This window comes from Varanus komodoensis, unplaced genomic scaffold (genome assembly GCF_004798865.1).
Source record: "Varanus komodoensis strain SLA01 unplaced genomic scaffold, ASM479886v1 scaffold110, whole genome shotgun sequence".
NCBI classification, from domain to species: Eukaryota; Metazoa; Chordata; class Lepidosauria; order Squamata; family Varanidae; genus Varanus; species Varanus komodoensis.
In genome coordinates, this window is record NW_025335318.1 from 1,288,367 (window position 1) to 1,314,487 (window position 26,121).

The following is a 26,121-nucleotide window of genomic DNA, read 5'->3' on the forward strand; positions in this document are numbered from 1 at the left end:
CTCCTCCTCCTCCTCTTCCTTTTCTTTTGGCCTTCCCCCTTGTCCCCTTGCTGCTGTCTTCCTTGCCTTCACCTGCACCGGCACTGGAATAAGGTCCCTGAAAAATGCCTAAGTTGGTCAAACTGATTCCTGGCTAATAGTCTGGGGTGGCTGAGAAATTGCTGGAGGACACGCCCCTGGAATATTTCGCATGGAATCTGCCATTAGCTGAGGCCAATATTACAGTCTGTAGCCACTGTGATATGTCTACATGATGTGGACACCTCACCTGAATCCACCCACCCCTTCAATCTTCGTATTGTGTTCTTGCAAGTGCAAACACAAATTTAGCATAAAAACCCTTTCCGAAAGCAACAGGAAATGAAATGGTAGAAGTACCTTCAACGCACACTGCGCTGAACAGACGGATTGACTTCCATTGTATTCTCTATCTGGATTATGTTGATTTGGATCCAGACTGGGATTGCAGCCTGGGGAAAGGGTTAAAACTGCCCTTACCCCACCCCAGGCTAGGCACCGACCCAAACTGGGGGACCTGCACCTATTCCTAAGTTTGTGAAAGGGACAACATTAAAGTGCTGTGTGGTTTGGTCCTGACTGGGAGACAGACAATATTCTGCCTTCTCGAGTTTTGGCATGGGAGTGTGAATCATGTGGGATGTAGCCATGTCAAGTAGTTCTTGTGTCTAGGACAGGATCTGTTGCAGATACAGCTTTCTATTTTCACGTAGATTTACTTCCATAAATTATGGAAAAGGCAGATTGGTAGTTAAAAGTGCTGGATTACTCAGAATGGAGTGGTTCCACATAGGATTGCTTATGCAGTCAAGATGCTTATTAAATCAGTGCTGGCACCCAGAGCCCAGTCAGTGCAGCGGACCAAAGCGAGAGGACAGATTGTTATGTGGCGGTTTATGCATTATGCCAAAAACAGCCTGCATCCATTGCCCACTGGGATCCCTCGTTACTGGAAGACATGATGGGGCTGGACCCAGTGGCTCTCTGGCCACTTCCAGCTCTACTTGTATATGAGTCTATCTCCTTCTATCCCCTTTTTGTTAAGAAAAGATATAAAACTCTCTATAGCGTATCCTTCTGTAGCCTTATTACATTAGTCTCTTTCCAAATTCTCTTCTGTGGAAGTTTTCCTCTTCTTTATCTATTTACAATAGTTACAATATTTATAAGCCACCTTTTAGGGGAAACCTTCCAAGTTAGCATGCAAGATTGAAAACCAGGAAAAGCATCAGACAATCATAACATAATGATAACAATGAAAACAAGATGTCAGCATATATGCAAAGTACCGAATAAGGCCCTAACTCAAATACAGGGCAAATCTTTGAGGCCCACTTGAAGGCCTGTGATGAAGGGGCCTGCTAGGCCAGAGATCCACTACAGAGAAATGTAGTGTTACTTGTTCCTTGTGCCTGCTAGCCTGATTGCATGGCTAGGTAGGCAAACAAGCAGACCCTAGCACTGTGGATTTGCGAGTGCAGGCACTTCTCAAGCCAAGCAGACTGCAACATCCCTTTCCCAAGGTGGGTTTTATCACTGGGTCACCTTTCTGCACATCTCTTGTACTGCTGTGTGACCGTGCATTGCCTCTTCCTTTCCTCCGATGAGTAAATCTTGGGGCTCCCATTCCCACCCTCCCCTCCGGGTCCTGAGGGTGCGGCCCGGCTGTCCTCTAAAAGAGTGGATAACAGCTTGGTTTCCTCCTCTCCGTCTCTGCAATTCTCCCCAGCCTTCTGCTCCCAGGCCCTCGGGCCCCTCAGAGTGCCTTCCGCCTTTCCTTCCCTGTCTGGCTCGGTGGCAGTTCCCATGTTTCCTTGGGGCTGAGCTGCAGAGGTACCAGACACGGCCCTTGCACCCGTGTCAGCCCAACGCTGGAGAAGCCATTGCAGCAACTCTCACACAGTGCAGTGCAAGTGCAGTGTAAGCGCAGTGGCTCCAGCCAGAGCAGTGCCTTCACTTTCTTTAACCAGCTGAGTCCCATCTAAGCCCAGCTTCAATCTCTAATTCATGCTGCAAATGGCAGGTATGACATTTCCTTTTCCGACGGGTAAAACCGACTCCTGTTGCTGGAGTCACTTAGGGGCAGTCAAATCTCTTTGGACGGTGTCTCCGAAAAGATAACAAGGCCATATCCTGAGGAATGGGAGAGCAAAGAGTTGAAAGGAAAACAGAGGGAATGCACTGCAGTTGAATGTTTTGCCTCCAAGTTATTGTGAAATTTAATGCAAGTTGATGGCTGGCAGCCAAAGATCAGGTTCAACTTTGCTCTGGTTGCTTTGCGATTTATTGTTTGTTCTATTTTATGATTTATTTGAAATGGTTGTTCTAATTGTTCTTTTAAATATTGTAAGCCGTCCTGAGATTCTATATAATAGGACAGCATACAAAAGCTTTTAATAAACAAACAAACAAACTTAGGGGACACACTAGCATGACATTCTGAAGCTGAATGGTAGCATTTTCACATCCCCACACACAGTGAGTGATAGGACCAGCAACCAAACAAAAGGACTCAGCCCACCTGGGAACCTCTGTTGGTATCTTCTGACTTTTTGTATTCTGCCTGTCCACTGTTTGAGCCACTTACAGCTTGCATTATCTCATGCCAGGCATAAAATACATGGGAAGTAAATTGTTTGTGTAACCACCGATTAGGGAGCAATCACCATTCTTTGCATTGTCCTCTTCAGAGCATGTTTCACCTCTTTGTTCCTCAGGCTGTAGATCAGGGGATTCAGCATCGGAATCACCAGCGTGTAGAACACAGAGGCTATTTTATCTGTCACTAGAGAGTGGTTCGTACTGGGCTGCAAATACATAAAGATCAGAGTTCCGTAGAAGATGGTGACAGCTGTCAAGTGAGATGCACAGGTGGAGAACGCCTTGTGCTGGCCCTGAGCAGAACGGATTCTCAGGATGGCCAAGAAGATAAACACGTAGGAGATGAGAACAATGAGAAGGGAGCATATCATATTAAACCCAGCAAAAACATAGGTCAGTATCTGTTTGGTGCTGGTGTCGGAACAGGAAAGGGCTAAAAGGGGAAGGTCATCGCAATAGAAATGGTTGATCACGTTAGCAGAGCAGAAGGACAAGTGGAATGTCAGCATTGTGTGGAAGAGGGCAACACAGAAGCTGTATAGGTACGGGACAGCTACCAGCTGGATGCAGACTCTTTGGGACATGATCGTCTGATAACGCAGGGGGCTGCAGATGGCTACATAGCGGTCATAGGCCATCCCGGCCAGGAGGAAGCACTCGGTGATCATGAACGTGAGGAAGCAGCCCAACTGCGCTGCACAGGCATGGAACGAAATGGTCTTCTTCGCTGCTAAGAAGTTGGCCAGCATCTTGGGGGCAATGACAGAGGAATAACAGAGATCAACAAAAGCCAGGTGGCTGAGGAAGAAGTACATGGGGCTGTGGAGGTGGCTGTCCATGCAGATCAGGAAGAGGATCCCGAGGTTCCACATCACAGTCAGTAAGTAGATCAGCAGGAAGACGATGAAGAGGGGGAGCTGCAGATCAGAGCGGTCGGTGATTCCAGACAACATGAACTCCTGCACCGAGCTCTCAGTGTGATTGGCGCCTGCCATTTATTGCACTGCTGCCGCCATCCTCTTGCAGGTGGCCTGAAATGGAGAGGAGCTGGTTCACATGACCAGTACTAATCTGCAGTGTTACGTCTCCAAAGAGGGGGTGCAGATGATGAATTCTGGTGGTGACTTCAGGATCTCTCGTCTGCTTTCTAAGTGAAACTGAGCACCTGTATTTTTGGTTGTGGTGCTGCAGAGATCTCCTATGATCACACCATCTTCTGTGGCACCACTCTCTGAAATCAGTGTGAAAGAAGTTATCCACCATGGAAACTGTTATCCACCATGGGTTCTTCCCACGGTATAAACACCTTCTGATGCCACTGTCTCCAGAACACCAACGAGGACCCTGAGGGGGAAGTCAGGCTCAGGGAGGGCACTGCTCAGCAGAGGCTTGGCACCTTTCCCCCTCTGAGTGTGAAGAAGGTTTAACGTTTGATAAGTACTCATGCTGCGACAGCCAGGTCCTGCCTGCTGTCCTGGTTCTGAGCAAAAGCAGCACACCTAGAACAAGAGAGGTGGAAGGGGCCATGAAGGCCATCAGTCCCATCCCTGCTGTTGCAGGACACCAGCTTACACCATTCCACTCGGATGGCTGTCCAGCTTCTTTTTGGATGTCTCTCATGTGGGAGAGCCCACAGCCTCTCTAGGCAGCTGGTTCCACTGTCATATTGCTCTGACAGTGAGGAAATTCTTCCTGGTGTCTAGTCTAAATCTGCTGTTTTCCCCATTTAAGTCTGCTATTCCATGTCCTGCACTCTGGAATGGATGAGAAGAGTTCTCGTCCTTCCTCTTTGTGGCAGCCTCTCAGGTACTTGTGTAGTACTATCATATCTCCCCTTAGTCTTCTCCTCTTGAGGCTGAACATGCCTAGTTCTCGCATTAACAGGTGCCTCCTTTGCATGCAATTTCAGGGTAAAATGCAGGATCACCCCTTCGAATAAAACCAAATCTGAACTGGCTCTGAGTGACCCCAGTTGCCCAGCCTCACCTGTGGATGTGTGTTCCCTTCCCTCCTGCGCTGTGGACGGGTCCCCCTTGGCAGCCTCCTGGCTAGCTGTGTATATGAACATCTTTGTGCCTCCAGTGATTTGCTCTGAAAAGCTCTGTTCCACTGAGAGATCCTCGGATTAGCTGATGACATAAACAGCAGGACCAGAAATGTAGTTGGACTACATCTCCTATTATCCCTCTCCATTGCTATGCTGTCTAGGGCTGATGGGATTTGTAGTCCAACAACATCCAGGGCGCAGCATCTTCCTCACCCATGGTCCTGCCCAATATCGCTAATCTTGAGCAAAGTGCTTGCGTGAGGGATGGTTGCTGAGGCAGATGAAACAGATCAATCTGGTTTGGGGTCCGGTGTGTATTCCATGCCTGTGCAATCCCCTTCTGACTGTGGTGATGATTAGGCATACATTGAGTTCCTTTGTTTCCAGGTTGTGCTGAGGGCTATTCTTTCAGCCAACCATTTTCTGTCTAATGACTCGTCCAAGCCAATGGTTTATTGATGTTTCTGTTTCTGTTGCAGTGTTTGGGTGCATGTTTTACTTTAATTTACCTTACAGTGCTCCAGTGTATTTTGATGCAGAGCAGGTTATAAATGCTGTAGTACATAAGTAAAATACATTGATGACACCAAACCCTATTATCTGTCTGAAACCTGGATGGAGGCCCTGGACTCACGTCAGAATTCCTGGGTCGACGGGGTTGGGGAACATTTTCATGCAGCCCTAGAATTGTTTTTTGTGCTTGCTATATAAACGACTTTGAAAATTTAGATGGAAAAGACAGTAAATAAATAGCAATGCAAATCAACCTGTGAGTGTGATTGATTTAAACATCACTTCAATTAACATTAAAAATGACACCTATCGTGTTACTTTGAAGCCATCTATACAAATACAGATGCAGTATGATTCCAAACATTGAGATCTGCGGGAGAGGCCCTTCTCCGGGAACCCTCCGTGAAAGAAATGAGGAGGGTGGGTACTCGGAGGAGGGCTTTCTCTGCGGTGGCGCCCAATCTATGGAATGCGCTCCCCAGAGAGGTCCGCCTGGCGCCGTCGTTATTTGTTTTTCGGCACCAGGCCAAGACCTTTTTATTTTATTTTATTTTATTTAAGCGTCATTTTAATTGTTAACAGTATTTGCTTATTTATCTGGCCAGGGTGACTTCTTTTATATTGTTATTTATTTGATATTGTTATTTTTGTACTTTATCTTATGTTGTGAGCCGCCCCGAGGCTTCGGCGAATGGGGCGGCATAGAAATGTTTTAATAAATAAATAAATAAATAAATAAATGTGTGATTTTCAAAAGGTATAAATAATGGATTTTATTTTATAGAATTATTTTACACTTTAAGAACATTTAAATTAAATAGGATGTTGATTTATTCTAGCAAAACGTAGGGGATCTGAGATGAAACACTCTATATTTCTGAGCTTGCTGTGTGACCCACCCCCAAGAAAAGTTCAACATCTCATATACATTTGGAAACTGTGCCTGAACATATATGTGATTTTGAAAATGGCTGTGATTCGGCTTGGGCTGCTTCTGAGCCATGCTGATTCAAGTGCGGATTAGAACCTTGTTCCAGAAAATCTGAATTGTTATGTCTTTCCATTATCTATCACTTCAAAATCAAGAAATGCTAGAACTTCCTTGCCTGTTTGACAAAGCCTGAAAAACATTGCAGGACTAGTATCCTTTTCTGAGTGGATTATGCCTTTTGCTTGGTAAAACCAAGAAATATTAGGTTGTCTTGAGCATACTGGGGTTGTAGGACTTTTTCCCCATCCAAATAAGCATAGGATTTCAACCTAAAGATATAAATGAATAATTGAAAGAAAACAAAAGCATTATACTGGCTTAAAAGTGCCAAAGAATTTCAGGAAATGCAGAAAAATTAAAAGAACCTATGGAAATAATAAGGTCTTCACTGGCACTGAAAAGATAAATATGTTCCTGGGGAAGACAGTTCGCATAATTCCTAGACCAAAGTCAACTTTTGCTGCAACAGACCTATACAGTTACCTGGGAATACGTCCAATATAAATTTGTGGTAGTTACATATATAGGGGTGTATGGGGTGATCAGGGAGGGGTAGCACCTCTGGTGCAGGGGCATGTCGTGTCCTCTTAGGGCAGCTCGTCCACCTTTGGTACCCACTTGTCACCCAGCTCTCACCTGTGGCTCCCAGTAGCTGTCGCATGCGCAGTGGCCACACCCCGGGCAACAGCTTCGACAGGCTGGCCAAGCCAGGTAGAGGGTAGCCGTTGGGTCAAGACCTTCAGTGAGATAGGGATTTGTCTGTCCCGAGCATGTGAAGACAGACTCCGGCGGACTGAGCGGATGAGACCTACTGGAATAGGACCAATGGTCATGAAGGTGGTTTCTGCAAGCATTGTGGTACACTAAGAGCACGGCAAGACACGAAGGTGCCCTGGTCAGCCACTGCACCCAGCCCATCTCCAACCATCTCGACTCTTGTCCTGCCACTGGAGCAAGGTGGATTCTGGGAAGAGAGAGTGAGGCTGACTATGCGCACCTCTCCCTCACTTTAATCCAATCCACGCGCAAGTCTTGACATCCTCAGTTCAACCTCAAAGTCCTGTGGCGATGGGCAAGTGACGAAGCAGCAGGTGTGGATACACTAGGAGCTGTAGCCCGCGGACCTGCACACAGGCGGCTCAGGTCTAATGGTTATCTTCTTGCTGACCGAAGCAACAGCTGGATTCGGCGTCTACCTGAGTGACTGAGTGACTCTTTAGGACCACACTGCTCACCTCCGTAGCAAGAGGAAGGGGCTAGAAAAGGTGCCCTAAACATTGTTGCTTCACAGAACCCTGACCAGCTTATCATGGCTGGAGGGGTTCCCATCTTATGTGGTCGAACAACAAAACTGCAAACAAAATGCAAACACAAGGTAACACCACTGACTGTTGGCACGTGGAATGTACACACGCTTCAAGACAACCCCTCAGCAGATCGACCAGAAAGAAGAACAGCCCTGGTCGCCAGAGAGCTTGCAAGATTTAACATCAATAGAGCCGCCCTGTGTGAAACTCACCTAGCCAACGAAGGTCAGCTCACAGAAACAAGAGGCGGTCACACATTCTTCTGGTGTGGACGTAGCAGTGACGAACGTCGTGAATCTGGAGTTGGCTTTGCGGTTAAGAATCATTTCGTCCCCATACTTGCCAGTCTTCCCAAGGGTGTGAAGGACTGACTCATGACAATGCATCTCCCACTACCAAGAGGAAACCAAGTCACACTGATCAGCGCCTACGCACCCACAATGACAAATCCGGATGAAGTAAAGGACAAGTTTTATGAAGATCTCGATGCCCTACTCTCTTCCATGAAGCGCACCGACAGGCTGATTCTACTTGGCGATTTCAACACGAGAGTAGGATCCGATCACTCTGCCTGAGATGACATCATTGGAAAAAATGGAATCAGCAAATGTAACAGCAATGGCCTATTACTACTGAAGACATGTGCGGCTCATGAGCTGATCGTCACTAATACCATCTTCCACCTGCCCACTAGCAAAAAGACGTCCTGGATGCACCCACACTCCAAGCACTGGCATCTCATTGATTATGTCATCGTGCGGAGGAAAGACAGACAGGATGTAAGGGTGACCAGGGCCATGCTGAGTGCTCACTGTTGGACCGACCACAGACTCATCATCTCCAAATTAAGCCTTCACACCAAGCCTAAGAGACATCCGCAGGGAAACAAAGCTGTGATGAAAAAGATCAATGTCAGTAAACTGAGGAACCCCAACACAGCAGCTTCACTAGCAGAAGATCTTGACAACCAACTCTCAGAGCTGCAATTAGAGGAAAATGCTGAGAAGGACTGGGAACGCCTCCAGGATATTGTGCACTCTTCTGCACTAAAGGTTCTTGGACCCTCACACAGGAAACAGCAGGACTGGTTTGATGAAAATGATGAAGAGATCAAGGCCTTACTTGACGAAAAGCACCACCTTCACCGTGCTCATCAGAACAACCCATTTTCATCAGCTAAGAAAAACGCCTCCACTACGATGGTCATCCTCATCTCCAATGTCTGTATCCTGGCTGCCATCTTGAGGATCCGTTCCAGTGAGAGCAGGTGCAAAGCCTTTTCCACTTGCACTTCCCATCTGACGGTTGTCAGCTTATTCTATGGGACAATTTTCTTTATGTATCTGCAACCGAGTTCCAGCTATGCATTGCAGCAAGACAAAGTGGCTTCTCTCTTCTACACAGTGGTGATTCCCATGTTGAACCCCTTGATCTACAGCCTGAGGAACAAGGAGGTGCAGGATGCATTTTGGAGAGTGTTCAGGCAGGCGCAGTAGTTCTGCTCTACAATGGTGGAAGTATGAAAATAAACCTGGGTAACGATGAAGAGTGCCTTCAAGTTTCTTTCCTTGCACTCCTGTTTACTATGGCTTTTAGATGATGATGTGTTTTCAGCTGAATTGTTTTATTCTTTTTGTAAGCCAAACTGACAGTATGATTTAAGAGTGATATACAATTGCTTCTTTTATAACAAATAAACAATAGTCTGCATGAGCCAAGCTACGCAATGAACAGAATCATATGATCCACCATTTGATAGATTCTTTCCCGCCAGCTGCAGTTCAGGGGTCACCTTGCTTCTATCAGTGCCAGGGCTTTGCAACTGTTTCTGATTTTCTTTTATGGGTGACAGTAACATGTGAACAAACCTTGATGGGAGGACTTTTTGCAGGGAGGGGTGAATGTTTTTTCACTATTTTTCTAACAACCGGGGCATCCCTCATGCCACTCATCCCATGCTGCAGTTAGGCTCCTCTGGAAGGTGTTTTTCCAAGCCTGGTTGCTGCATGGGGGCAAAGCTCAGAGGGGACGTTGAGGTGCGGTTGGGAAGCCCCTGAGGGCTGCATCTGACATCTGGGCTCAAGCTTCCCCCACCCTGTTCTAAATGTATGGTTTGTTGTTCTTAGTTGTGAAGTCATGTCCGACCCATCGTGACCCCACGGACAACATTCCTTCAGGCCTTCCTGTCCTCCACCATCCCCTGGAGTCCACTCAAGCTCACACCAACTGCCCCAGTGACCCCATCCAGCCACCTCAACCTCTGCCATCCCCTCCTTTTGCCTTCAATCATTCCCAGCATCAGGCTCTTTTCCAATGAGTTCTTCCTTCTCATTAGGTGGCCAAAGTATTTGAGTTTCATCTTCAGTATCTGGCCTTCTAAAGAGCAGTCAGGGTTGATCTCCTGTAGGACTGACCGGTTTGATCACCTTGCAGTCCAAGGGATTCACAGGAGTCTCCTCCAGCACCACAATTCAAAGGCCTCAATCCTTTGGTGCTCAGCCTTCCTTATGGTCCAACTATCACAGCCATACATTGCAACTGGGAAAACCATAGCCTTGACTATACTCACTTTTGTTGGCAGGGTGATGTCTCTGCTTTTTAGCGTGCTGTCTAGATTTGCCGTAGCTTTCCTCCCCAGGAGCAAGCGTCTTTTAATTTCTTGGCTACAGTACCCATCTGCGGCGATCTTGGAGACCAGGAAAATTAAATCTGTCACTACCTCCATTTCCTCCCCATCTATTTGCCAGGAAGTGATAGGACCGGATGCCATGATCTTAGTTTTCTTAATGTTGACTTTCAAGCCAACTTTTGTGCTCTCCTCCTCCACCCGCATCAAGAGGCTCTTTGGTTCCTCTTCACTTTCTGCCATGAGAGTGATATCATCTGCATATCTGAGGTTGTTGATATTTCTCCCGGCAATCTTAATTCCAACTTGTGATTCATCTAGTCCCGCCTTTCCCATGATGTGCTCTGCATATAAGTTAAATATGCAGGGTGAGAGTATACAGCCTTGCCAAACTCCTTTCTCAATTTTGAACCAATCAGTGGTTCCTGTTCTCACTGTTGCTTCTTGACCCATATATAGGTTTCTCAAGAGACAAATAAGATGGTCTGGTATTCCCATCTCTTTCAGAATCCTCCACAATTTGTTGTGATCCACACAATCAAAGGCTTTAGCATAGTCAACGAAGCAGAAGTAGATGTTTTTCTGGAACTCCCTAGCTTTCTACATGATCCAGCGTATGTTGGCAATTTGATCTCTAGTTCCTCTCCCTCTTCGAAATCCTGCCTGTACTTCTGGTAGTTCTCGGTCCACATACTGCTTGAGTCTAGCTTGTAGGGTTTTGAGCATAACTTTGCTAGCATGTGAAATGAGTGCAATGGTGCAGTAGTTTGAACATTATTTGGCATTGCTCTTCTTAGGAATTGGGATGTTTAATTAAACTGACCTTTTCCAATCCTGTGACCACTGCTGAGTTTTCAAAAATTGCTGGCATATTGAGTGTAGTGCTTTAATTGCATCGTCTTTTAGGATTTTGAATAGCTCAGCTGGAATACTGTCGCCTCCACTAGCTTTGTTGTTGCTCAGACTTCCTAAGGCCCATTTGACTTCACATTCCAGGATGTCTGGCTCAAGGTCCATGACCACCCCATCATGGTTATCAGGGACGTTAAGCTCTTTCTTGTATAGTTCTTCTGTGTAATCTTGCCACTTCTTCTTAATCTCCTCGGTCTCTGTTAGGTCCCTGCCATTTTGGTCCTTTATCATGCCCATCTTTGCATGAAACATTCCCTTCATATCTCCAATTTTCTTGAAGAGATCTCTGGTCCTCGCTATTCTATTGTTTTCTTCTATTTCTTTGCACTGTTCATTTAAGAAGACCTTCTTATCTCTTCTAGCTATTCTCTGGAATTCTGCATTCATATGGGAGTTTCTTTCTCTTTCCCCCTTGCCTTTTGCTTCCCTTCTTTCCTCAGCTATTTGTAAAGCTTCCTCAGACAGCCATTTTCCTTTCTTGCATTTCTTTTTCTTTGGGATGGTTTTAGTTGCTACCTCTTGTACAATGTTGTGAACCTCCATCCAGAGTTCTTCAGGCACTCTGTCTATCAGATCTAATTCCTTAAATCTATTTGTCACCTCTACTGTATATTCATCAGGGATATGATTTAGGTTATACCTGAGTTACCTACTGCTTTTCCCTACTTTCTTCAATTTAAGCCTAAATTTTGCAAGAAGAAGCTCATGATCTGAGCCACAGTCAGCTCCTGGTCTAGTTTTTACTGACTGTATAGAGCTTCTCCATCTTTGGCTGCAGAGCACATAGTCAATCTGATTTCTGTGCTGACCATCTGGTGATGTCCATGTGTAGGGTTGTCTCTTGGGTTGTTGGAACAGAGTGTTTGCTATGACCATCATGTTCTCTTGACAAAATTCTACCAGCCTGTGCCCTGCTTCATTTTGTACTCCAAGACCAAACTTGCCTGTTATTTCGGTTATCTTTTGGCTTCCTACTTTAGCATTCTAATCCTCCATGATGATAAGGACATCATTTTTTGCTGTTAAATCTAGAAGGTGTTGGAGGCCTTCATAGAACCGGTCAACTTCATCCTCTTCAGCACCAGTGGTTGGGGCATCAATTTGGACTACTGTGATGTTGAATGGTTTGCCTTGGATTCGAACTGAGATCATTCTGTCATTTTGGAGATTGTTTTTATTACTCTTTTATTGACTATGAAGGATCCTCCATTTCTTCTGAGGGATTCTTGCCCTCAGTAGTATACCTGATGGTCATCTGAATTAAATTCACCCATTCCTGTCCATTTTAATTCACTGATTCCTAAGATGTCGCTGTTCAGTCTTGTCATCTCTTGTTTGACTACATCCAGCTTGCCTTGATTCATGGATCTTACATTCCAGGTTCCCATGGAGTATAGATCTTTGCAGCATTGGACTCACCACCAGATACATTTGCAACTGAGTGTCCTTTCGGCTTTGACCCAGTCGCTTCATTCTTTCTGGCACAACTAGTACTAGCCCTCTGCTCTTCCCCAGTAGCATATTGGACACCTTCCGACCTGAGGGGCTCATCTTCCAACGTCATATCTTTTTGCCTTTTGGTACTACCCATGAGGTTTTCATAGCAAAGATACTGGAGTGGGTTGCCATTTCCTTCTCCAGTGGATCACATTTTGTCAGAGCTCTCTGCTATGATCTGTCTGCCTTGGGTGGCCCTGCACGGCATAGCTCATAGCTTCATTGAGCTACACAAGCCCCTTTGCCACAACAAGGCAGTGATCAGTGAAGGGGAAATGTATGGTAATAGGACTGTTTATGGATGCCTGCCTTCTTTGACTTATTGCTCCACAGCAATATGAGTAGCAAGAACATGAGAACATAAGGGAGAAAGTCCCAGAGGAAGTATCAGCTCTATAAATACAATACGAATACTTGCATAGCATCCTTCAGAGACATCCTATGTGCCACGCCACAGGTGCTGTTTTGGTATGACATTGATATTGGATTCTCAATAATGCAGATGTGGGGGGAGGGTCTTTTCTTTGGGGCATCTTCACTGCTTTGAGATGAGAAGTAGGGAAGGGATCTAGATGGGGTGACCTTGGTTAGAGGAAGGGCTGAACAGTGCCTCAGCTTTACTTGTGCATTGATTGGAAGCCTGGGAATCTTTCCAGGGAGAATGTCACTGCAACTGAGAGCAACACAAGCCCTTTTCTATCATTGACATGCTCCTCGGCTATGAACATAAACGCACCACTGCCAGGCCACCACTAAGTTTGGGTACCTTTTCAGCCTCGGCCTCTTTTCTTTCTTTCTTTCTTTCTTTCTTTCTTTCTTTCTTTCTTTCTTTCTTTCCTTCCTTCCTTCCTTCCTTCCTTCCTTCCTTCCTTCCTTCCTTCCTTCCTTCCTTCTTTCTGTCCATATGCATGCTCATCCCCATTCTTTCAAGCTCAGTTCTTCTCAACCCACTCTCCCTTCTTCTGCACTGTGCTCAGTGGTGCCTATTCCCACCTAGAGCCTCCCACTGTGTTGCCAAGCTACGAGGCCCAGGGATCACCTGCCGGTGTACTCAGAGGTGAGTCCCACTGTAATCAAGTAACTGCCCCATAAATATGCACTGGGCTTCACCTGCCCAGAACTGCAGCCCAGCTTCACTTTCTGCCCCACGTGGATTGGCTTTGCTGTGCATCCCAGATCCTCTTTGATCAGAGGAAAGGGATGGAACAATTAGAAGCAAGGAAGTCCTGGCTTCCCAGCAGGGCAGACATAGAAGCACAAAAGCAAAGAGGACCCTTTGGAGCAAAATGGGAGAAAGCTGAAAGAGGAGGCTGGAGAACTGCTGCTGCTTCAGGAGAAGGATGGAACAGGCAGTAGGTACTGGGCATGCGATGCCCTTGCCAAGCTGTGCCCAGGCTTTCCAACCAGGGGAGCACCTTGAGAAAGGGGTGTAGAGACAGCAGCAGCCATTGCTGGACTTTGGAAGAGCCCAACAGGCAGGCAGCACAACTGGCTCATGCCCCATCCTCTCACTAGTCACATCCCATGCAGTTTCCAGACTAGTGGCGGTGCATGTTTGAGTGAGTTGTGCACATACATGCTGTGTGCTGCCCTTTCCTCAGAATCCTTCCTCCCTTCCCTGCCTGATGCAAAGTGGAAGAGACAGCACCTTGCCCATCATTGGCCCCCTGCATGAAGGCTTCCTCTCTGGTCTGGCAGACTGGCCTCTGTGATTAGGCAAGAGTGTCGTTCAGATCTCTCCTTTGCCACCAGCCACCAGCTTCTGCCTCTTCTGCAGGGCAACTGGAAAGAGAGAGGAACAGCAAACACTGAGCACAGCAGCCTGCACAGACGCATGGGGGAAAGAAGAGGAAGATGCAGCTGTGACACCGGTCCATCACTCTGCACAGTGTGACAGAGCATCCAGCCAGCCAGTGTCCATCTCATCCCACTGGGAGCCCTCTCCCTGTTTTGCTGTGCTTCCTCAGTTAGTAGAGATCCAGGGCTCTAGAGAACAGATCCAGGGGTCAGGCCCCAGGGGCCCAAGGCTGATTGCGTGCGCTTTAATATCTTCTCCGAATGAGATAACATAGAATTCTTCTACTAGGATTATAACACAGAGAGGCATATAGCTCACTAATGCTGGAAGACTCCACAAGCTGACAGGTGAGCATTTTTTTAGTAGGAAAGCAGAATATATGCACTGAAGATGTTGGAATACTGTGGAACAAGGTCTAAAAGAAAAAGAGAGATGAGAATAAGTAGAACTGAAATTGTATCTCTGAGAATAGTATCTCATGACTCAACCCATCCATTATCTCACATGCAATGAAAAGAATGGTTGACAACTTGAGTGTTTCGGAGGAAAGGCAGGTTACGGATGGATGATGAAAGGAAGGTGAAAACAGCTACTTGGAGAAGATGCTTTTCTGCAGCAGATGTTTCCTAATTATATGTTTCTAGTTTGGCACACTGTTCCTTAAACAGAACATTAGTCAAAGGAATATCCTTTCACAGTCACATAAATTTCCTAGTTTGAATCCAGCGAACTGCTACTAAAGGACCGAAGACACATTTCACTTCCTAACCCACACAGTCTGTGCACCACTGTCCTCCTGCTTGCTTAAGCATCTTCTGCTCCTTAGACATTTGTTCTATATCTGTAACAACCTAAATGTGGCAGGTAGAAGTTGTTATATTGGAGAGCAACAGTGGGCAGGACTGCATTCCTGTAGCTTGGTTATAGGTTTCTGCGGACACTTTCAAGCATATTTAATTTCTTTATGCAATCTGTTTCTGTTTTTCATTCCTAAGGGGACAATCAGGTTGATGGAAACATCTCTGTTCAATCACACCAGAGTGACTGAGTTTGTTTTCTTGGGACTCGCAAGCAAGACTGAACTAAAACTGCCTCTATTTGTGCTGTTTCTCATTGTCTATACTGTTACCATGGCAGGGAATTTGGGGGTTGTTTTTCTAATCGGGATAGATGCACAGCTCCATACTCCCATGTTTTTCTTTCTATGTAATCTGGCTTTTGTGGATGCTGCTTATTCCTCAGCTGTTACACCAAAAATGTTGGTGGATATCCTTGCAGAAAAGAAAAGCATTGGATTCTTCGGCTGTGCAACTCAAATGTTCTTTTGCGTGATATGTGGGAGCACAGAATGCCTCTTACTGGCAGTGATGGCGTATGACCGATACGTAGCCATCTGCAACCCTCTGCATTACTCTGCTGTAATGTCAGGGAAGCTGTGTGCCTGGCTGGTAGCTGGTTCTTATGTCCTAAGCATTTGGTATTCCGTTCTATATATTGGGTGCATCTTTACTTTATCCTTTTGTGGGCCAAATGTGATCAATCATTTTTACTGCGACATCCCCCCTCTGTTAGAACTCTCTTGCTCTGACATTCACACCAATGTGACAGTGATACGTGCACAAGTCAGTATAAACTGTGTCAGTACGACGATGGCCATTCTAATTTCATACACCTGTATCCTGGCCACCATCCTGAAGATTCGCTCCACTGAGAGCAAGTGCAAAGCTTTTTCTACCTGTTCTTCTCACCTGATGGCTGTAAGCTTATTTTATGGAACCATATTCTATATGTATTTGCGGCCAAACTCCAACTATACATTGGAACAAGACAAAGTAGCTTCTCTGTTCTACACAGTGGTGATTCCCATGTTGAACCCCCTCATCTACAGCTTGAGGAACAAGGACATGAGGAGAGCCTTTGGGAGAGTGTTTGAGAAGACACTGTAATTCTAAAGACTTTATTTATCTGCTATAACATTCTCCATAAGTGAAGAGCTTCACAATCAGCAGAATTGCATTGTGTGTCTGTTGCTTCAACTCAAGTCTCTTGTCAAATGTTTACACACTGTGTGCACACACATAGACACACACACACATCTTGACACGTAGACGACTCAACTCTCAGGACAAATTCTGGACTTCTTCCTGACATTCTAGTTTTCTGAGTATTAGATCTTACTTTCTTGAGCACATTAAATACAAGATCTGTAAGTGGTACTTAAAGTGGTACCAACTTTAAGCGGATCTTTACGTGGTACTAACTTTCCAGCAACGGCTACATGCCAGGATCAAACCACCTAACATTTTTGTCATTTAAAGATAAATGACAAAAATGTTAGGTTAAAGCCATCATTTTATTCACTTTGTAAAGATCTAAAATGGCATAGAAATGTAATAATAATAATAATAATAATAATAATAATAATAATAATAATAATAATACAAAATGTATCATTAAACTTACTGAAGCTTTGTGGGCAATGTATACATTGAAAGAGAACTAAGGCTATTGGCTATTGTGTTCTTCGGTTCAATAACACCATGGCAGCTAGTACCGCTCTTGTATGCTTCTGGCCTCTTCCTCCATATCATCTGCTGTTCCCAACAGGAAATCTCTTGCCCTGCAGTCTTGATTCGCCTGTGCCTTAGGATGGCTGTCCCCTGCTTTACAAAAAACAAGCCTCTGCCTGCGGGCACCCTATATTGGAAGGACTTTCCAGTCCTAGTCCAGTTTAAAGATAAAACGTACCCCCTTTCATATCCACCCCCAAACACGTGTTGCCTGTGGGATGGCTGTATGAACAGAAGAAAATGCTTGAGGCCATAACATGCAAACGCCTAAAAAGAACACCACCTTTGTTCTGGCTGGAATTTTCCCTCAGTGGCTTGCAATCAGCCTAAGAATGGCTTTCAGCTACCATCAAGCATAGGTGTTTTATGTTTGCATTCTTCCCAAGCATATGGAAATGCAGAAAACCTGCATAACAATAGCAGGCCTATTTACTTTTCACTGCATAACAAAGTTTTGTCCTACTAACTTAAAAAAATCATGGCACAGCTTTCCCGCCATTGAGTTTCATTCTGTTTTCTGAAGGTTTTAGTTTAGAATCTTAGCTTTAAAATATGGTCAATATGATCTAAACTCAGCCTTGATTTGTGCCGTTTTCCAGGACCTTTGTTTGGGGTCACAAAGTCACCATTCCCAGCTATTCCTCTGGAGCTTCCTGGGTGACTTTGTCACCCCAGACATTTTTCTATTATTAAAAATCTGTAAAACGTAGAAAGCTGAAATTTGGGGACATTTTAGACCAGACACTTTTGAACAATGTCATAAAAGAATAAGTTATTTGGACCACTCCTGTGAAAATTACGGCACAGAATGTGCACCTGGGGTACTAAAGTCACCCCACAATGTAGGATGAGGTTAAAAAATAGGGACCTTGAAGTAGTCAATCAACAGCATCTAGATAGCACAGGAAGTAAACCCCGGGATATCACAGTCTTCATTACTATGGTTAGGCTAAGTTAGATTAGGCATATTGTAGTTGTATTTAAGTTATAGCAATTCTTTCTAAATTTGCAGATCTCTAAATTGGCACTTAATGTATTACATTGCTCAGAGTACTTGATTGTTGAGTGGCATAAATGTATAGCAAATAAATCAAGAATCCATATATATTATCTTATGGAAATTTTATGCAAATGTGTGTCCCTTTTGTCTTTTTCACATTTTTGATAATGCATAAATGGATAATCTATTCAGAATTTCTGGAAGGCAAGCTGACTGCATGCAACATAGACTGGCTGACTGCCTAAACTAGACTGCTTCAGCTGAATATCAATGGCATAAAAACAAGCCAGTCCCCTCATCCCTTATCCTGAGTGATCCCAATGCTTGGCCAGGACTTACCACCCTGCTCTTCCCTGATATCTCTGCTTGTGCTGCCTACCCCTTTTTCAGCGCTCACTCTCAGCATCACAGAGTCCCAGCTGTGCTAATGAATGGATCACAAGCTCTTGCAAGAGGAAACTTACAAAGTCAAAAAGCAAGCACTGCCAGCCAAAAATAGGTCCACCTTCCGGACCACGTCTTCTTCACTATCCTTGAATATAGCTTTAACTGTTCTGAACCTCCATGACTACAACTCCTGTATTTCTAGTCCCTTAAACAGTAGGCTGTGCTTGTATTTACAGAACCTACTGACAATGAATGGGTACCAGATTCCCAGGCCAACTCCAGACAGTCTGGACTGTACAGACACTGCAAACTCAGGTGAAGCGCCGGCCACAAAACCTCAAATATGATCTTAGATGTTTACCAAGGCTTTGAAGAGCTGACTTCATTGTGACCCATCTATTGCAAAACAGGTTCTAGAGAGTTCTGTAAGTTAGCAATGGTACTATTGCGAACCACCCGTGGAAAGAATAATCTTTTAAGTCATGTAGAAGTCAAATAAATAACTGAATTAATACTCTAGTGGTTATTATAGGAAAGCTGTGTACAGTTCATCTGATACTCAGCTGTATTAGAAACTCAGCAAATTTATGGAAGCAATCCCCACTTAAGTCAAATCCAATTTTGAGTAGTATTCTCCATAATAATGCCAATTAAGCCCTTCAGTGGTTTTTAGATTGTTTGTCTGTTTAACAAAGGAAAAGATGCTTTGGAAACTAGTCAAAAGGGTTTATGCAAATTTCCCTAAAGACCAGACAGGAAAGAAGCAGAGAAAGAAAGGAAGAACCCCAGTCATCTTCAATATCATACTCAAACAGTATGAATAAAGCTTAAGGGAGAAAGCCCCAGGGGTGACTAGAATATGAATAAATGCTACAGGGGTAGCTGCTCTGAATATCAGACAAACATGTATGACACATTGATGCTTCATCTCACAGGTAAACTTTTTGCTAACCAATTCTAGGTATCCCCTTTAAGTGGCAAGAATGAGGTATCATGCATAGTTACTAGAGCCAACAATTAGCTAGGGCTGAAAACAGAAGTGAGATGCCTGGAGGCTGGCATTCTGCATTAGGTAGGTCAGGGAGGGGGAGAGGTTTCAGGAACTGATGGTGGAGAAAGTGAGCTCATGATGGAGCAGATAAGCAAAGATGACCCAGGAAAGAAGAGTCTTGGGGGGTGAGTTGAAAAAAAGGTGGGAGAGTCAGCCAGAAGAAGATGAGAGTAGTATAGGATTAATCAGAAACTGTGAGGTAAGGAGTGGGAGAAAAAGACATGGCTGGCAGTAGTAATTTAATTTAATTATTTATTGTATTGCTATCTACCTTTTTCTTCAGAGAACCCAAAGTGATTTTATTTATTTATTTATTTATTTATTAAAACATTTCTATGCCGCCCCTTGCCGAAGCCTCGGGGCGGCTTACAACACAATAAAATACAGAAATAACAATATAAAATTAAAATTAACAATATAAAATAAAAAATATAAAATAGTTCCAGGTTGGGTCTCTGGTGTCTGCACTCCAAGCTGGAGAAAACGCCTTCCTGAGGCCCCGGAGAGCTGCTGCCAGTCAGCATCAGCAAGACGAGGCTAGGAGGACAAAGGGGCTAAATCAGTGCAAGGCAATTATTTATGTTCCTTTCGTTAGTATACCAGCACGCGGTCAAGTGCTCTTCTATTGTCGCAGGAGAGAGAGGAAACTGGGTTTCTCCCTAGAGGGCATCCATCATGAGGTCCTCTTTGTACTTGAGCATTCTAGAGGGTGATTTAGGGTGGGGAGACAGTGGAGACCTCTTATTTGTACAAGCGTGAAACAGAAGGGTTGGCTAAAGACAGGTAGGGTCAGCGGAGCAGTTCCAGACAGGTGTACTTTTAAAATGCGGCCCTCAGTGCAGGGACCAGAAGTTGCCCACCAAAATTAGAGCTTGCTTATCATTTATTTATTTATTTAGGAAACTTCTATGCCGCCCCATTCGCGGAAGCCTCGGGGCGGCTCACAAACAGTTCCTTGAACTGACATGGCACAGTTCAATTTTTACTAACAATCAGCTTAAGGTCTATGGGGTTATTCAGGAACTGACTGAAGTCTGTGTGTGGCACAGCAAGGGAGCATATAAAACCATAATAAAATGTAGCATCTTCAAGTGACCATATCAATTAAGTCATTTTACAAGTATCAAGCTGTTTATTTTTCTAGCAGGCAGTCTAATGAAGTCATCCTTGGATGGAAATATCAAACTTTCTTACGTGTCATCTTCATGCCATCAGTAAACATTAAGTAACTGAAGCTAAGTGTGTGTGTGTGTGTGTGTGTGTGTGTGTGTGTGTGTGTAGAATATATATATATATATATATATATATATATATATGTTCAGGTTGTTACAGAAGTCTGAACTCAAAATTGTATATCTCATGAAAAATTTTCTTCCTAAATGAAGTCCATTTATTCTTGAACTAGAGCTGCCACCAGAACCGATCGAAGGCCAAATTCGGGTTGTTCAAAATAATGTGGCATGATTTTTGGAATTCAGTTTGCTCACTTGCTGTTTCTTCTTCCTTCCAGCAAACAATTACTTGGAATCGAAATGTGAAGCCATCTTCCAGGAGATGAGAAGATGCTGTGCCCGCTATCCCAAAGGCAGATCCACCTCTTGCTCAGGGTTCCAGTCAGAGAAGAAAGAAAAGGAGATGCTGGCCCTGAATAGATTTTGCACCCCACATCTGTGAGGAAGCCCTAAGCTCTGGAGAGCGCAGCCCTTTCCTGCAAATTGCATCACTGTGCTTTACATCACCTGCACTGCTTGCATTAAAGAGCACTCCAAGATGCAAGCCAGCTCCTCTTCCAGAACCAGAACCACATCTATTAAGGAGCAGTGCTGCCAGCAGTTCTGCTATCAAATGCTGTAGCCTTACTGTGATTAGATTGGAGTAGAGTAACTTGGTGTGTTAACGTGCAGCTCAAGGGTAGCAATATTCCAGGGCAAAGTGAAATCTAAGCAGCCTTTTTTTTCCTGGAAGTTTAAGACAATCTTGTTTGATGTGTTATGTAAATTAGATCATTGTTAAGCAGCAGGATCCATACTCAGTTACTTCAGCACTGCCCACTCTGTTCAGAAGTCATCCACCTTCCTTTTGCTGTGCAGACATACATGTTGGTAACTAACGCCTCGGAGCTCCTCTTTTCAGCTGGGCAATAGTTAGGTTACCTGTGTGCCTCAGTTTCCTTGTACATTTTCATAATGTTCCTCCTCTCCAGTTTATCCTTACCTAACCCACCCCCATGAAATAGGTTAGACTGAGACAATACCTGGCCAAGAGTCGCCCAAGGAGTTCATGGCTGAGGGGGGCTCTAGAACACAGATCTCGAGTCCCTGCCTGGAGCTCTAACCGCCATGGCCCACTGCCTCTCCGTGTGTGGATAGCTATGTACTTGGCAAGGAAGAAGTGGGGAGTTTTAACTTTGTGTGGGGTGGGTTTGTTTGTTTGTTTGTTTTGTAATCTGTTATTTCATTTTGTTTTTGCAATAAAGGTAACTAGGAGGAAAATAATTTAGACAAATATCACTAGCAAAGTTGTGCAACAAACAGAGTTCATGAAAGAAGCAGGGTAGGTTAAACTAAGAAATGTCTGTACCTTATAATTTCCTGATGGGAAACATGTAACACAGAAAAAGTGGTTTCTGTAAGAAATGGGCATTTCCCATAAAAGTTTATTTTTAAACTTTTTATTTTTTCCACTATCCTACACTAAACCTTTCTTTAAAAAAAAAAACTTGACTCCAGTTGCAGGCTTGAAGATGTTCAGATTTCCTCTTTCTCTTAATTCTTTCCATCTCCTATTTTCAAATGTTTCCTATGCAAGATTGGAACCAACAAAATCTCTAAAAATATTCACCTGCTGAGATGGCCACTTGCTTTATTTGAATGCAAATGGGAAGATTAGGTGGAATATTTGAGGTTGACCATTTGTCCTAAATATAAATGCACAGAATGGGTAATAGTAACTTTGCCAATGTATAATTGCTGTTTCTTATTCCAAACAGGTAACTCCTAATGGAGAAAAAATTCCAGTGGAATTGTACCACAGAAACGGAATTCATTTTTCTTGGAGTCACAAACCAAACAGAACTAAAATGGCCACTTTTCATTCTGTTTCTAAATGTCTATGTTTTCACTTTAGTGGAAAATTTGGGCATGATTTTACTAATCAAGACTGACTCACAACTACACACGCCCATGTATTTTTTCCTTAGCCATTTGGCTTTTGTGGATATCTGTTATTCTTCAGCCATAACCCCCAAAATGTTGGCAGATCTCCTGTCAGGGAGAAAGAGCATTGGCTTTTTCAGTTGTGCTATCCAAATGTTTTCATTTGTCATATTTGGGATTACTGAGTGCCTACTGCTGGCTGTAATGGCTTATGATCGTTATGTGGCCGTTTGCAATCCCCTACTTTACTCAGTCATCATGTCTGGCAAACAGTGTATTTGGCTTGTAGCTTGCGCATATGCAGTTGGCCTGTTCCATTCTGCTACACATACTGTGTTCACTTTTAGCTTATCTTTCTGCAGATCGAATAAAATCAATCATTACTTCTGTGATATTCCTCCACTTCTCCAACTGTCTTCCTCTGACACCCACATTTATGAGTTGGTGATATACACACTGGTTAGTGTAAATTGTCTAACCACCACAGTGACCATTAGTGTCTCCTATTCCTGCATACTGATCACAGTCCTGAAGATACGATCGGCTGAGAGCAGGTACAAAACCTTTTCCACCTGTACCTCCCACATGACAGTTGTTATCATGTTCTATGGGACGATTTTCTTCATGTACCTACGACCTAGCTCCATGTACGCACTGGATCAGGACAAAGTGGCATCCATGTTCTACACAGTGGTGATCCCTGTGCTGAACCCCCTGATTTACACTTGGAGGAACAAGGAAGTGAAAGACGCCCTCCAACGACTGATCAAGAAGACATTGTTATGGTGAAATGGAACACCGGAACCACTGAGACAAAGGAAAGAGCAGTAAAGGAAGCAGGCTGGAAATCTGCAGTGTCCTTGATCACTGTTGTAATAAATCTGTCAGCCACTGCTAGTTGTTGCAGAATGTGGTTCCTAATGAATGGGCTTGGAGCAGCTGTATTTGTGGGTATCCTCCTTTTCATGCATGCAAAAGGCAATTGCGGTTTATATCAGAGCATTCCTATTTCACGGGGGTTATTAAAATGGCACATTGATTACAAAAGTGTGGCCAGGCTATCACAGTGATCTGAAATTCCAATATACAGTCATGCACAGACTCACAAGAGCTTTTACCCTATAGAGGTCATATCCCTTTTGTTTCACTGCCAGCCTTAAGTTGCTCAGGAGGTGCAGATAACTATTCCGCCTGCACAGCTTCAAAATGTGCAATGTGGTGCTGGTGTCAAGGTTCGGAATGGCTGGTTCAGATGATCTGATAACCCACAAGCAAGTGCTGGTTGTCCCGGATGATATGTGGAAGATGGATGAGGATTTATTTCGTTTCTCTACTGCCTGTAGCCAAAGCTCTCTGGGTGGTTTACGACAAGATAAAGTATTATTGTGTGGTCTGAACACAGCTGGGCTAACAATGGCTTGTGGAATTGTGTCTATCATGCATTCGTGCTGCCACTTGAGAAAAGTAGAGGGCAATAGCACAAATGAAGGAAGAGCATTGCCAAAGCAACTCTGTCGTGCTTCCTTTCCACCCATGAACTTCCAGAAGACAGCTGTGCTTGTCTGGCAAAATGCTGTCTGCGCATGCACAGAACTTCAGTTTGCATTCTGAGCTGAAGAACAACTTGTGGCAGGAACATCTCTTGACCAGTAATCCAGCCAAGCATTTTGTGCTGTGCAGCTCTGGGGTCAGAGCCAGGGAATCACAAAGGCCGGTGACATCCCAACCCACTACAGAAAAGCCCAACCCCCTCTCCCAGCCGAAGCACGCATGCTCTTCAACATACTGATTAATTTGTGAGGGTCTCATGACTTCTGACAATATGACTCAGAATGTCAGCAAAGACAGCAATCACAAAACTGTAATAGCCACAGTATTATATTAATGGCTCAAATACAGAATGGGTAGACTAGATAACCACTATAGATACAAATCATGTCCTGATTAATTAGGATTAATGTCGGCTTTTCTTAAGCGCAGTGCTGGATCTCTGGGAAGCCTTGGAGGCTCTGTCCCAGTAGGATTCAGAACAAATAAAGCCTGTGGTAACCATGGGCTGAAATGGGAACTGCACAGAATCCTCTGCGTTCTGTTCCATAGGTAAGATGCACAGATGATTCTAAAAACGTGCAAGTCCAGTTTCAGGGCAAATATGAATGTAGGAATAGGAGAAACATAGCTGACAGTGTATTTAGAGGGATTGTTTTTAGCCTGTATAACCTATAACCCTATGACCTATAGAACTTATGAGTCCAACCCAGACCATACTACTGCATTTTGGCTTTTCTGGCAGTTGTCAACGGCATTGTATGTATGTGCTTTCTCATATCAATGCAGGAGCACTATGCAGAATTATCTCATAAATGAGGGATCCCTGAGGTAGATAGGATGCCTGAGGTTAGCATCTCCAAGATCTAAGTGAGGTTGCCTAATGCAATGTTAATAGAAGAGGTAACAGAGCTGACTTTTGGAAGTTTGGAATGAAAATCTGCCACTAAGCATCACACAGAATTATTAGAATGCTTTCCTGGGATGCTTCGTTTGGTTTCAGAGTGCACTCTTGATGGACAGGGGGCTCCCCCCTGAGAGCCTGCTACGTCCTGCTGGAAGGGTGGGAGGGGGTGGCAATTCTTTCACTGCCTCCAGTGAGTTAGCTGCCTACTGCAATCACCACTGATGCATCAGGTTTGGAAAAGGGCAATCCATGTCCAAAGCGCTGCCTATCCATAAAATATATGGGAAGGCCTTGGACAAGCCAGTATCTCTTCACATAATGAATGCAAAGAACATGGAAATACAATCATTATGATTGATTAGTGAGAAAGGGTTTAGGGACTAATGTGGAGGACGTGGTTTTCCACAAGCTATTACTTCTAGGTTCTCTAGCAGAAGCAATACTTGGGTCTTCGAATGATCTGATTGTTCAGTGAACGCAGGGCAGAGAACGTGACCTTTCTGTTTGATTCTGGTTTCTGCAGTTCTGTAGAGACATACTTGAAAGGAAGGCTCACTGAACTCAGTGGGGCTTGTAAGCAGGCCAACCTGCGTAGGGTGGCATTGTAAAATGGCTGCATAGTCCTTTGTCCTGCTTGGCATGTGGGAGGGCTGAGAAGGTACCTGGTTTTCGTGTAGGTGACACTAAATCTAGAAATCTGTATGAGGGGGTCTGGCCAGAAATAAGCACATATCCTGCTTATAAAGGACAGCGAATATCTAGAGATCTGGCTTTGTTTTGTTTACAGACATGTCTTTTAAAAAAATGGTTAAACCTTGCCCTTCAAAATCAATCTCTATTCAATTACTCGTGTGTTTTATATCCTAAGAGGGAGAATTGCAAACCATTTAGTATTATATTGATTTATACCATGGACATTACAGTTAATGTTTCCATGTGCTTGCAAGCAATGATTTGAAACTTGAACTGAGATGCAGCTTAGTTCAAAGAAAACCAAATGTGACTTCATCTATCAGAAAAGATCATCTTTGCCGGGGGAAGAGATTCTATTGGTTCGATGCACAGTGTCAGAACTTCCAGCTTTCCACTGGAAATGAGGAAAAGTAATCTCTTCCGTGGTAATAGACCTCTTCCGTGGTAATAGAACCCTACGCTCTTCTCAGTGTAATCTGTTTTCTGCAGGCACTGCACTA

The 26,121-nt window shown here is 44.3% G+C and overlaps 3 protein-coding genes across 9 annotated transcripts; 2 read left to right on the forward strand and 1 right to left on the reverse strand.

Annotated features, from left to right (window-relative positions):
• Window positions 1-2,669: 2,669 nt before the first annotated feature.
• Window positions 2,670-11,558, reverse strand: LOC123018596 (olfactory receptor 1038). 6 transcript variants are annotated; one of them, XM_044420860.1, is made up of 2 exons: window positions 11,541-11,558; window positions 2,670-3,590 (listed from the first exon to the last, which is right to left on the reverse strand). In XM_044420860.1, the coding sequence occupies exons 1-2, from the start codon at window positions 11,556-11,558 to the stop codon at window positions 2,670-2,672; spliced, it is 939 nt and encodes a 312-aa protein (XP_044276795.1). The 6 variants fall into 6 exon arrangements, with proteins under 6 accessions (XP_044276795.1, XP_044276794.1, XP_044276796.1 ...); XM_044420859.1 differs by lacking the exon at window positions 11,541-11,558 and adding an exon at window positions 9,727-9,744; XM_044420861.1 differs by lacking the exon at window positions 11,541-11,558 and adding an exon at window positions 7,397-7,405 and having other exon boundaries at window positions 2,670-3,575.
• A 2,579-nt stretch (window positions 11,559-14,137) lies between these two features.
• LOC123018599 (olfactory receptor 1020-like) lies at window positions 14,138-16,256 on the forward strand. Of its 2 annotated transcripts, XM_044420865.1 has the most exons (2): window positions 14,138-14,163; window positions 15,350-16,256. In XM_044420865.1, the coding sequence occupies exons 1-2, from the start codon at window positions 14,138-14,140 to the stop codon at window positions 16,254-16,256; spliced, it is 933 nt and encodes a 310-aa protein (XP_044276800.1). The 2 variants fall into 2 exon arrangements, with proteins under 2 accessions (XP_044276800.1, XP_044276798.1); XM_044420863.1 differs by lacking the exon at window positions 14,138-14,163 and having other exon boundaries at window positions 15,321-16,256.
• Window positions 16,257-20,425: 4,169 nt separating this feature from the next.
• Window positions 20,426-23,262, forward strand: LOC123018598 (olfactory receptor 1020-like). Its single transcript, XM_044420862.1, has 2 exons — window positions 20,426-20,465; window positions 22,376-23,262. The coding sequence occupies exon 2, from the start codon at window positions 22,459-22,461 to the stop codon at window positions 23,260-23,262; it is 804 nt and encodes a 267-aa protein (XP_044276797.1). The 5' UTR covers window positions 20,426-20,465; window positions 22,376-22,458.
• Window positions 23,263-26,121: the final 2,859 nt, after the last annotated feature.

What these genes read in the sequence shown, in the direction of transcription:
- LOC123018598 (XM_044420862.1), top strand. Translation starts at nt 22,459, where the DNA reads ATGATTTTACTAATCAAGACTGACTCACAACTACACACGCCCATGTAT.
- LOC123018599 (XM_044420863.1), top strand. Translation starts at nt 15,321, where the DNA reads ATGGAAACATCTCTGTTCAATCACACCAGAGTGACTGAGTTTGTTTTC.
- LOC123018596 (XM_044420856.1), bottom strand. Translation starts at nt 4,812, where the DNA reads ATGGAGAGGGATAATAGGAGATGTAGTCCAACTACATTTCTG. An exon ending in GTAGTCCAACTACATTTCTG is followed by an intron (nt 3,579 to 4,770) that starts GTCCTGCTGTTT and finishes AGCTCGGTGCAG; the next exon opens with GAGTTCATGTTGTCTGGAAT.